Genomic DNA, 10,934 nt, shown 5'->3' on the forward strand with positions numbered 1-10,934 from the left:
ATAATTTAACTTCTGAATATATTTTCATGCAAATTTGAAAAATGTTGCTGATGGGCTACATTATAGTAATGCTCTGGATTCCAGAGGGACTTTGACCTCGGTATCATGGCACCAGTTTTTAAGTTACAGTGAAGGACTTGACGGAAACTTGAAGGAATCTGGCTTCATGGAGTTCATGCACCTGTTTGCCCTCCTTTTAAAGTGTTTGCCAGAGTGCAAATTTTATTTAATGTGTTTCATATACCCTCCCCGTGACCCCGAAAGTGAAAAAGCGGTTAAGAAAACCAAAACAATAGGTGTTTTGAGTTTTCAGTAACGACTCTGCCTCATGGTGAACATGAATCTGTGCAGTCCAACTTTGAGATAATTTCCTGGTGGTGGAGTCCTCCAGGTGCTTTTGCTGCATTTTATATACCTATACACATGCCCACTCAGGGCTGATCTAAGCAAGAATTCTATTGCCCAGTAGATTGCGATCTAAGATATAGCACTCCATAAATATTGCCAAAACCGTTATTAAGTTTTGACAATCATGCGTGGTGTCAGATTACAGCTGTCCTTACCTTTGCCTCCCACTTTGCATCTGATTTTGCACAGCAGTGAGCTGCATCAATCATGTAATTTGGGTATGTCAATCAAAATGGTGATGATGGGGCCCTATGCACAGTGTGTATTCTGCATTTAGGAGAGATGGCCTTGTTCCCACCCTCGTGCCACAAAACATGCATTGGTGAACCGGAGCTCGAAGCCTGGAAAGGAATCTGAAAATGGACACTGCATGTTTGGCAGCCAGACAGGAATAGTTTCCCAATTAGGCTGGGAATGTCACCTTTTTAGGAGAGCTCGCTGTAGTATATATGCTGTCTAAACTTTCCTTTTGGGGAGGCACTTTTCTGATGTACACCTGTACTGGAATTTTGTTGTCTAGTTTATATTGTGCAATATAAACTATCTTCCTGATCAGTGTTTTGTGGCTTTTCATTTAAAAATGTATCCAGAGTGCTTTTGGACAAAATCTTCAATGACACCACATACACAACAAAGGTTTCCAGCCTCATTGTTTGCAATGTATCATAACGTGGCTGTGCTAGCTCTCCAGAATTCGGAAGCTCATTCTCTCTCCAATATTTACAGCCATTACTGCTGCAGTTAGCTCCAGGCCTGGGATAGTGGTTCGATTCAGGATTTACTCTAGGATTACCCATCACAAATCAGCAATGAACATGGCCATCCTCGTTTCTCAACTTTATTATGACACCATCCCCTAACCCCGTTCATGAACATCTGAGAAATGATTGAGCTCGGCTGTGGTAATAGGGCCAAAATTACTTGGCTTAATGCACCTTGCTATCTTGAAGTTTGATACCTCAGTCAATTGGTTCAGCCAGATACTCCAATCCTGAAAATGATTTTGAGGGATTTATTGTACCCAAGAAATTTTTTCTTTGCATAGCCTTGGCAGAAAAGATATGGCTCAGAGTTCCGGTGAGGCAAGAAAACCAAGTGGGTCAGATATAAAGCTCCCTTTCCCTTTCTTGGAAAGTAAGGAAGGTATTTGGTACATCAGTGATGCAGTGGTTAGCACTGTTGCATCGCAGAAGATTCAACTGGGGGCCATGTTTTTCCCATGTCTATGTGAAAGGTATCAACACACGTTCGAGATGCAGTGGTCTTAGTGGAATGTCTTGTTATGCAATGGTGATTATTGTGTATTTGCTGCTTAGCCCAATAGGGTGAATTGAAGATTGATGACGTGCTGATAAAACCCTCCAAAAAATCTATAAGTCCTTTTTAGCAGTGGAATTTAACTAAAATGCAGACCTAGAGACAGATCATTACAGATCACAGATCATAAACATTAACACAATATATCAAAAGGAAAAAGGCGGAGCTTGTAACTCCGAGCATTATGTTCTGGTCAACTGTATCATTAAATATCAAGTAATTTATCATAATCTGGGAATTCTGGTAGTCGCCAGTCTTCAGGATAAAGGTTTAGCTCTTCCTCATCATCTTGAGAGGTGTCGAAAGTGATACTTTTTAGGACTTTTTCATGCCACCAAGAGCTGATTCTTTGTGGAATTGGTTTTGATACTTTTTCAAGTTCTTTTTTTAACTGGTGCTCCTTTACTATATGGCAATTTAATATTTTGACATATTTCTTTTCTCTCTCAGCACATTGCTGAACGAGAGTTAAAAGCTGTTGCTCCATTCTGCTGATTGTGTCTAATTTGACTTTCAGAAGGTTTTTACAACCATATAACCTCTTCATGAGATCTTTGTTTTCAAGTTTATACTCTTGCTCAACAATCTCACTGATCTGCAGTTGCTCATTGTCTTGTTCAATCTCTTCAATATTTTCTTTCAGAATTTTACTTTCACACTTGGCCTGATCCAGCTCTTCCAATGTGAATTGGAGTTGAGGTTGGAGCATTGACATTTCTGTCACATACTTCTCCTGAATATATTCATTCTCTTCAGCGGCCTGCTGCAGTTGATCTTCTAACTGTAGTATCTTTTCATTCATGACTCTATTTTGGTTCTTGACCTGCTCCAGCTCTTTCCTTGTGTATCTATGTGCAGATCTTTCATGTTTACAGTTCACTTCTAGGCATTTGTTTATTTCTGTTGCTTGCTTTTCTGATTTATCAGTCGGGTTTTTCTTGTCAGTTTTTACTTTTTGATTGTTTTCTACAGAATTGTTTCCTTCATCTACTTGTATAACTTTGACTCGTAGCTTTTTTGTTATTTCTATGCACTGTTCAAGCTCTTTGTTATTTTTTTGTTTAGACTTTTCCTTCTCGTAAATCAGATTTAGACGGTCCAGCTGTTTTTTTGTGTGTTTATGTGCAGACAATTCTTTCCGATAGTTTTCATTTGTCCACATATTCTCTACAACTGCTTGCTGCAATTGGAATTCCAGTTCTTTGATTTTTGCAGACTTTTCTTTGTTCTGCTGATTGGCCTGAACGAGCTGCTCCTGTGTTTCCTCATGTAAAGATTTTTCATTCTCATATTTCTCTTCAAAGTTTTGATTCCCCTCTCTTTCTTGGTTTATTTTATCTTGAAAATTTTCTGCGGTTTGGCTGAGCATATCTTTTGTAATTCCATGAGTATCCACTTGCTTCAAATATGTCTCTTCGATAGAAATAATCTTTTCTTCACCTTGTTGAAGGTTAACTTCTAGCTCTTCTATCGTGTTACACCTGACCTTGTGTTGGTCATTTTCCTGCTGATAGTTCTCCTCTAATGTTTTATTGTCTTTCATTATACTCTGCATTTGCACTTGTAGCTCTTCGCATTTAGCCACTTGATTTTCTGAGTTATTGATCAGTTCTTTCTTGTTCTGCTCCAGCTCTTCCGTTACAGTAAAAATTTGCTTTTCATAGTACTTCTTGAGAGATTTATATTCTTGCAGTGTTTCTTGTAACTGACTTTGAAGGTCTTCTACAACTTGGTTCATGGCTTCTTTTGTATTTTTGTGTGAGCACTTTTCCTTCTCGTAGTTCTTTTCAAGACATTTATGTTCTTTAACTTTTTCTTTTAACTGAATTTGAAGCTCTTCTATGGTTTTGTCTGAGGCCTCTTTCATCAGTTTGCATTTAATCGTATCTTTTTCATACTTGCTTTGTAGACAATTTTTCTCCTGAACCATTTGACGGAATTGACGTTGAAGCCTTTTCATGGTGTCTTTTGTAGTTTTGTGTAAACTGCTTTCTTTCTGATATTTTTCTTGTAAACTATTGTTTTCTTCCAATGCTGTCTTTAATTTAGCATCAAGGTCTCTCCAGTCACCCTTAGCCTGGCGCAGTTGTTCAAGTATTTGTCTGCGTATAGACCTTTCCTTCTCGTAGGTCTGCTTTAGCAACAAAATCTTTTCAGTTGTTGGTTTTGATTCCTGTTGAAGTGTCGTGATCTGTATTCGATCTTGTTGTTTTTGTTTGAACAACTGACACATCTCCTGCTTTAAAGCCATTATTTCCACTTCCTTCTTCTTAATTATTTTGGACATATTCTCGACAGGGTGTTGTTTCTCATCCCAAAGATTACCTATTCTTTGCAGGCGCTCCAGCTCTGTGTCCATCATCCTAAATTTTTTCTCAATATTTTTCTCAAAAGAGTTAAAGTCCTTGTAGTAGGCCTCTGTATGTGATTCCAATAATCTCATTTGAATAGTATGGCAAATCTTGAAAAACTTTTCATCTTCAGGTGGTCCACTGTAACCATCTTTTCTTAAAGAAAATATTTCCAATTTGTTTTTCATAATTGTATTACCTCGTTCATTAAGAACATGTTTTAACTGAGCAACAACCTTTTTGTATTCCTGGTATTGCTTTGAAATGACCAGAAATAGTTTCTTCAGCTCTTCAATAGTTTTCTCTGCCATCATATAAAATAGAATGGTTTTGACTAATTACAACAAATCAAGTTGCTTATTATTACTCATTTGTTTTATAATTATTATTTTTACAAGGCTCAAAGTTTTTGTGGCTATGTTTAAATCAAAACATCAAAGCACGTCAAGTTTCAAAGTAAATTTAAGTGTTTCAAAGCATTTTCAGGCAGGTTTGTACAAACACTTTTGCAATCATTTTACTATTGGGCTTGAAAGGGCACATGATCTCAAAAAGCACTTTAGGTCCAAGCCGCCATGTGATCGGGCAAGTTTTTGTTTACGTCACTGAGTTGGATGCAGTGATGCCAGAAATAGAGGCACAAACATGGAAAATGGAGCATACAGATGAGGAATTGAGGAAGTCGACAGACTGTACCAAGACTGTTCTAAAACTTCATTACCTTGTTGCATATGAGCAAGTTGACTGGACAAGTGATTTAAATGACCTGCAGTTATTGTCTGAAGTTGCTCTTTATTTCATCAACTAAGTTAGTTTTTATACCAGTGAAGGATGTAGAAATGCCAAGTTTTTGTGGTCTAAGGGACAAATCAACTTCATCCTGGGCGGTGCCTCCTTCCTTCAGACTTGGGTCCTCTACCAGAGGCCTGGGAGTCTGAGGATTCTGCGCAGGATCTTAGCTGTTCCTAGGACTGCGCTCTTCTGGACATCGATCTCTGATGTAGTTCCTGGTATCTGTTGGAGCCATCTACTCAGGTTGGGTGTTACTGCCCCCAGTGTCCCAATCACCACTGGGACCACTGTTGCTTTCATGCCCCACATTCTCTCTATCTCCTCCTTTAGCCCTTGGTACTTCTCCAGCTTCTCGTGTTCCTTCTTCCTGATTTTGCTATCACTCGGGATTGCTACATCTATCACCACCACTGTCTTTCGGTGCCACTATGTCAAGCTGGTTGGCCACCACCATCTTGTCAGTCTGGATCTGGAAGTCCCGCAGGATCTTGGCCTGCTTGTTCTCCACCACTTTCGGGGGTGTCTCCCACCTGGACCCTGGGACCTCCAGTCCATACTTAGTGCAGATGTTTCATATATATATACTGTGTGTATATAGATATCTATATATAGATATAGATAGATAGATACATATATATATATATATACACACACAGTGTGTATATATATATATATATATAACATATACATATATATATTTTATTATTTTATTTTAGTTTTTTACTATGTTACCAGTAAACCACTAAAAACATTTAAATGTTGGCACATTCACAGATAACATTTATTTTTCCATCTACACAAATAACACTCAGATGTGACTAGATATTTAAGTGTTTTGTTAGGTCTCAGTTTTCTCCTGGACCCGAAAGCCGGCAAAAACGCAGTGGGAAAATGTCCAAAGGCAAAGTCTTTGTGAAACGATCAATGTGACAGTCCTTCTGGGCCGCAGGGAAGCACTCGTCCAGTCTTCCAGGGCGCACAGAAATTCCAAAAAACAATGAAGCCGCAGGAGTCAGCTCTACCATGACAAGCACGACCACTCCGCAACGCTGGCAGACAGGCGCTCTGTCCTTAAATACGTGGCTGATGGAGATTACCGACAGGCCGCCTGCAGCACTCCTACTAAAAAGATTACCGGCTCCTTCACTCCCCCTGCAGGAAAAAATAAGTAACACACGATCCGGAACCCTGGACCCCAACATGTTTTCCATTAAACAGGATTTTATTTCATGTAATTCTGTAGTATCAATTTACTTGGTTACTTAAAAGCAATTAAAAGGCTTGCTTTATGCTTGCAGTTGACTTTATGTTTTCCTAAAGTATGCTTTGATAACTGCGATACTTTAATACTTTGATGTTATGGCTACAAAACAACTGTTTATTTCAAATATATATACATATATATATGAAAACACCTGCCATTATTATTATTAGGATTATTATTATTCTTAATTATTGTTGAAGTCAGTTTGACAAAATTTGAAATCATGCCAGATGCTAAAACTATTCGATATTTGAAAAAAACACTTTCTGAACTTTCAAATCGATACCAGGAATACAAAGAGTCAGTGAGTCCGTTAAAACAAGTCATCACTGAACTGGGGGATACCATTACTAACAACAAATTGGAGATATTTCCTTTGAAAAAAAAGGGTTACAATGGCCCATATGAAGATGAAGAAATGTTTAGAATCTGCCATGCAATGCAAACAAAATTATTGGAAACACGTGCAAAAACCAACTTCAAGGACTTTGATAAATTTGAGAAACTTATTGAGGACAAGTTATGGACAATGGATACAGAGCTGCAACACCTGCAAAGAATGTCTAGGGCGTTTTCTCAGCAACCAGACCCCATCGGAAACATGTCGGAAATGGTCAAGAAAAAGCAATTGGAAATAAGAGCTTTAAAGCAGGAGCAGGATCAATTGCTCAAACAAACAGAAGATAATCGAACAGAGATCACTACCCTTAAACATAAATTAAAGCAAAGAAAGAAAAAGATTTGCTGCCTAAAACAGGCCATATTAGAACAACGACACAAAACTCAGGTTGAATTTAAAGACCTCGATGCTAAGTATGAGCAGGATAAATGTGAATCCAAAAAGGCAACAGAAACTATGCAGAAAACCATAGAAGAGCTTCAAGATCAGTTAAAACAAAACGCACAAGAACAGAAAACTCTGGAAAATAACTTTGAGAAGGAAAAGTGTTCACACCAAACTACAAAAGAATCCTTAAACCAAGCCATAAAAGCCCTTAAAGGTCAATTAATACAGACTGTAATATTCAAGAAAGATCTAGAAAATACAAAACAAGAGCTGGAACAGACCAATAAAGAACGGGACCGTTTAGATTCAGAAAATCAAGCCATGGTCGAAAGTGGAAAAGAGCTGCAAGTCCAGTTACAGAACGTGATGAAAGAGAATAAAGCATTAGAGGAGAACTATCAGCAGGAAAAGATTGAAAACAAGAACAAAAGACAACAGCTGGATCACACCATGAAGGAGTTGGAACGGGTAAATTCAGAAAATTGTACATTAGAGGAGATATATCAGCAGGAAAACAGGACACTCGTAACCGTAAGAGAAGAACTGGATAATACCAGGAGAGAACTGGACCATATTCATTCAGAAAATCACATCATGGCTAAAAAGCAAGAAGAGCTACAAGTCCTGTTTCAGAATACAGTGAAGGAAAATAGCTCGTTACTGGAGAACTACAAGCAGGAAAAGATGAAACACAAAAATGCAAGAGAAGAGCTGGATCAAACCTTAAAAAAACTCAGCTGTGTTAATTCAGAAAATCAAGTCATGGCTAAAAAAGAAGAAGAGCTACAGGTCCAGTTACAGAATATAATGAAAGAGAATAAAGCATTAGAGGAGAACTATCAGCAAGAAAAGATGAAATACAAATGTATAAATGAGTCGCGGAATCACATCATTAAAGAACTGGACCATGTCAATGATGAGAATCAGGCCATGGCTAAAAAAGAAAAAGAGCTACAAGTCCAGTTACGGAATAAAGCGAAGGAAAATAGCTTGTACAGGAGAACTACAATCAGGAAAAGATTGAAAACAAGAACAAAAGACAACAGCTGGATCACACCATAAAGGAATTGGAACGGGTAAATTCAGAAAATCGTACATTAGAGGAGATATATCAGCAGGAAAAGACGACACACAAAACAACAAGAGAAGAGCTGGATAATACCAGGAGAGAACTGGACCATATTCATTCAGAAAATCACATCATGGCTAAAAAAGAAAAGGAGCTCCAACTCCAATTACAGAATATTATGAAAGAGAATAAAGTATTGGCGGAGAACTATCAGCAGGAAAAGCTGAAACAAAATGTATAAATGAGTCGCGGGATCACATCATTAAAGAACTGGACCATGTCAATGATGAGAATCAGGCCATGGCTAAAAAAGAAAAAGAGCTACAAGTCCAAATGCAGAGCCTAATGAAAGAGAATCAAGCATTAGAGGAGAACTATCAGCAGGAAAAGCTGAAAGACAAATGTACAAAGGAGACGATGGATCACATCATTGAAGAATTGGACCATGTCAATTCTGAGAATCAGGCCATGGTTAAAAAAGAAAAAGAGCTACAAGTCCAGTTACAGAATATAATGAAAGAGAATAAAGCATTAGAGGAGAACTATCAGCAGGAAAAGCTGAAACACAAATGTATAAATGAGTCGCGGGATCACATCATTAAAGAACTGGACCATGTCAATGATGAGAATCAGGCCATGGCTAAAAAAGAAAAAGAGCTACAAGTCCAAATGCAGAGCCTAATGAAAGAGAATCAAGCATTAGAGGAGAACTATCAGCAGGAAAAGCTGAAACACAAACATGCAGTTCAAGAGTTGGAGCAGAGCTTTAAGAAGATCAGATGTAATATAATAGACAAGCTCGAAGAGAAACTTCAACAAGGGGAAGAACAGATCATTTCTTTAGAGGAGAAATATCTGAAGGAAGTGAATGCTCATGAAATGACAAAAGAGAATCTGAGCCAAACCATAGAAGAGCTTCAAGTTAAATTCAACAGAGAAAGAGAGGAGAAGCAAGAGCTTGAAGGGAAATATGAGAATGAAAAATCTTTACATGAGGAAACACAGGAGCAGCTAGTTCAGGCCAATCAGCAGAACAAAGAAAAGTCTGCAAAAATCAAAGAACTGGAATTCCAATTACAGCAAGCAGTTGTAGAGAATATGTGGACAAATGAAAACTATCAGGAAGAGAAGTCTGCACATAAACATACAAAAGAACAACTGAACCACTTTGAGGAGTTTTATGAGAAGGAAAAGACTGAGCACAGAATTACCAGAGAAGAGCTGGAACAGTGCATAGAAAAGGTAAAAGAGCTACATATTAGGGTCAAAGAGGTAGAAGAAGGCAATTTGCTTTTAGAGGAGAGCTACCAAAAGGAAAAGTCTGACTTGAAAAGCATGACTGATAAAGCAGAAAAGTTACTGCAGTTAAAAGATCAACTCCAACAGGCTGGAGAAGATAACGAACACATTCAGGAGAAGCACGTGGCAGAAATGTCAATGCTGCGACTCCAGTGCCAACACGCCCTGGAGGACCTGGATCAGGCCCACTCTGAAAATAAAAGCATGGACCAAAAACTGGAAGAAATTCAAAAACTAAGGGAGAGTGAGAAAAGCCATCGAGATCTGCAGATCCAACAACTTCAGGCTCGAGACAAACAATTCACGCAGGATCTTCATGCATGTCTGTCTGTGATGCGGGACACCAAAACCTTAAAGCAACGACTCGTCACTATGAAAAGATGCTACCTCGACAGCAAACATGCGCAGATCAGTGAGATTGGTGAGCACAAGTATCAACTTGAAAACAGAGATCTTTCTAAGAGGTTACAAGGTTGTAAAAACCTTTTGAAAGTGAATTCAGATACAATCAGCAGACTGGAGCAACAGCTTTCTGCCACAGTTCAGCAACGTGATGAGAGAGAAAAGAAATATGTCCAATTAATAAACAGCCACATTGTAAAGGAGCACCAGCTAAAGAAATTACTTGAAAAGACTTTGTTGAAGCTTGAAAAAATATCAAAACCAATTACTAAGCGGGTCAGCTCTTGGTGGCACAAGAAAGTCTTGAAGAAACGCCCCAATGAGACCCCTCAGGAGGAAGAGGAGGCCAACCTTTATCCAGAAGACTGGAGACTGTCAGACCTTCCAGAAGATAATAAATCCGTTTACTGTTTTAGTTGAAAAGAAATTAAATTACTAAGTTAAAGACTAAAGAAAGCTGAAATGCTGCCTGATTGTATGGAATCTTTGTGGTCTCTAAAAATAGGTGAACAGAATTAAAGATGATGATTGGACCGTAATTCTTTCCTTTCTACAGTTAAATCACGACATACCCGTAATTTTATTATGATCAAAAGCGGCTTAGTCACATTATGTTTGTTTTTCTTTTTTAACCACTATTCGTCACCATTGTTGCTCTAACTTCTTTCCCTCCATACCTGGAGGGGTTGCAATTTAGAGGAACGGCTGGTTTGTGGGAGTATGTTGAACCTTCTCGGTGCCATCCAATCTCCCTCTCTCCCTCCTATTCAATTGCCCTAGGAAGGAACCCTTTCTCGGGAGGTGATCCTGGCTTGTGCAACTGGGAAGAGACCTCACAGAAAACCAAGGATCAAGTGGAGAGATTATATGTTGATTATAGCTAATTCCATCTTTTTAAATCGCCCCTGTCTGCAACCAAAAGGCTTTAGCAACTTCTCACACGGTTGTTGCTTTCTGCTTTGTTATTGTGAACAGTTTGGATGTTTAACCCACCTAAACAGTGAGCAACCTTCCTTCACTGACGTCTGTCAGACCAGAATTCACTTCTGTAATCTCACATCTCGCCACAAGGTGGCTCTGTAATTCGTTTCTTCTCGAGATGACAATTAATTAATGTTGAAAAATGAAAATTAATGTTATTTTAGAATATCATTTATAACCCAACTATCAGGAATACACTGATCGATCGAAATGAAACATGCCGGAAACGAGCTTTGTGATGCGCAGCGCCATGAAAAGGGGGAG

At 38.5% G+C, this 10,934-nt stretch overlaps 2 protein-coding genes across 2 annotated transcripts; both read left to right on the forward strand.

Annotated features, from left to right (window-relative positions):
• The first annotated feature begins 6,331 nt into the window (after positions 1-6,331).
• Positions 6,332-8,216, forward strand: LOC130517585 (trichohyalin-like). Its single transcript, XM_057019563.1, has one exon. The coding sequence runs from the start codon at positions 6,356-6,358 to the stop codon at positions 7,979-7,981; it is 1,626 nt and encodes a 541-aa protein (XP_056875543.1). The 5' UTR covers positions 6,332-6,355; the 3' UTR covers positions 7,982-8,216.
• A 189-nt stretch (positions 8,217-8,405) lies between these two features.
• LOC130517626 (trichohyalin-like) lies at positions 8,406-10,602 on the forward strand. Its single transcript, XM_057019629.1, has one exon. It carries the CDS (start codon positions 8,406-8,408, stop codon positions 10,107-10,109), a length of 1,704 nt encoding a protein of 567 aa, XP_056875609.1. The 3' UTR covers positions 10,110-10,602.
• The last annotated feature ends 332 nt before the right edge of the window (positions 10,603-10,934 follow it).

This window comes from Takifugu flavidus, chromosome 20 (genome assembly GCF_003711565.1).
Source record: "Takifugu flavidus isolate HTHZ2018 chromosome 20, ASM371156v2, whole genome shotgun sequence".
In the NCBI taxonomy this organism is placed as follows: domain Eukaryota; kingdom Metazoa; phylum Chordata; class Actinopteri; order Tetraodontiformes; family Tetraodontidae; genus Takifugu; species Takifugu flavidus.

What these genes read in the sequence shown, in the direction of transcription:
- LOC130517626 (XM_057019629.1), top strand. Translation starts at nt 8,406, where the DNA reads ATGGATCACATCATTGAAGAATTGGACCATGTCAATTCTGAGAATCAG.
- LOC130517585 (XM_057019563.1), top strand. Translation starts at nt 6,356, where the DNA reads ATGCCAGATGCTAAAACTATTCGATATTTGAAAAAAACACTTTCTGAA.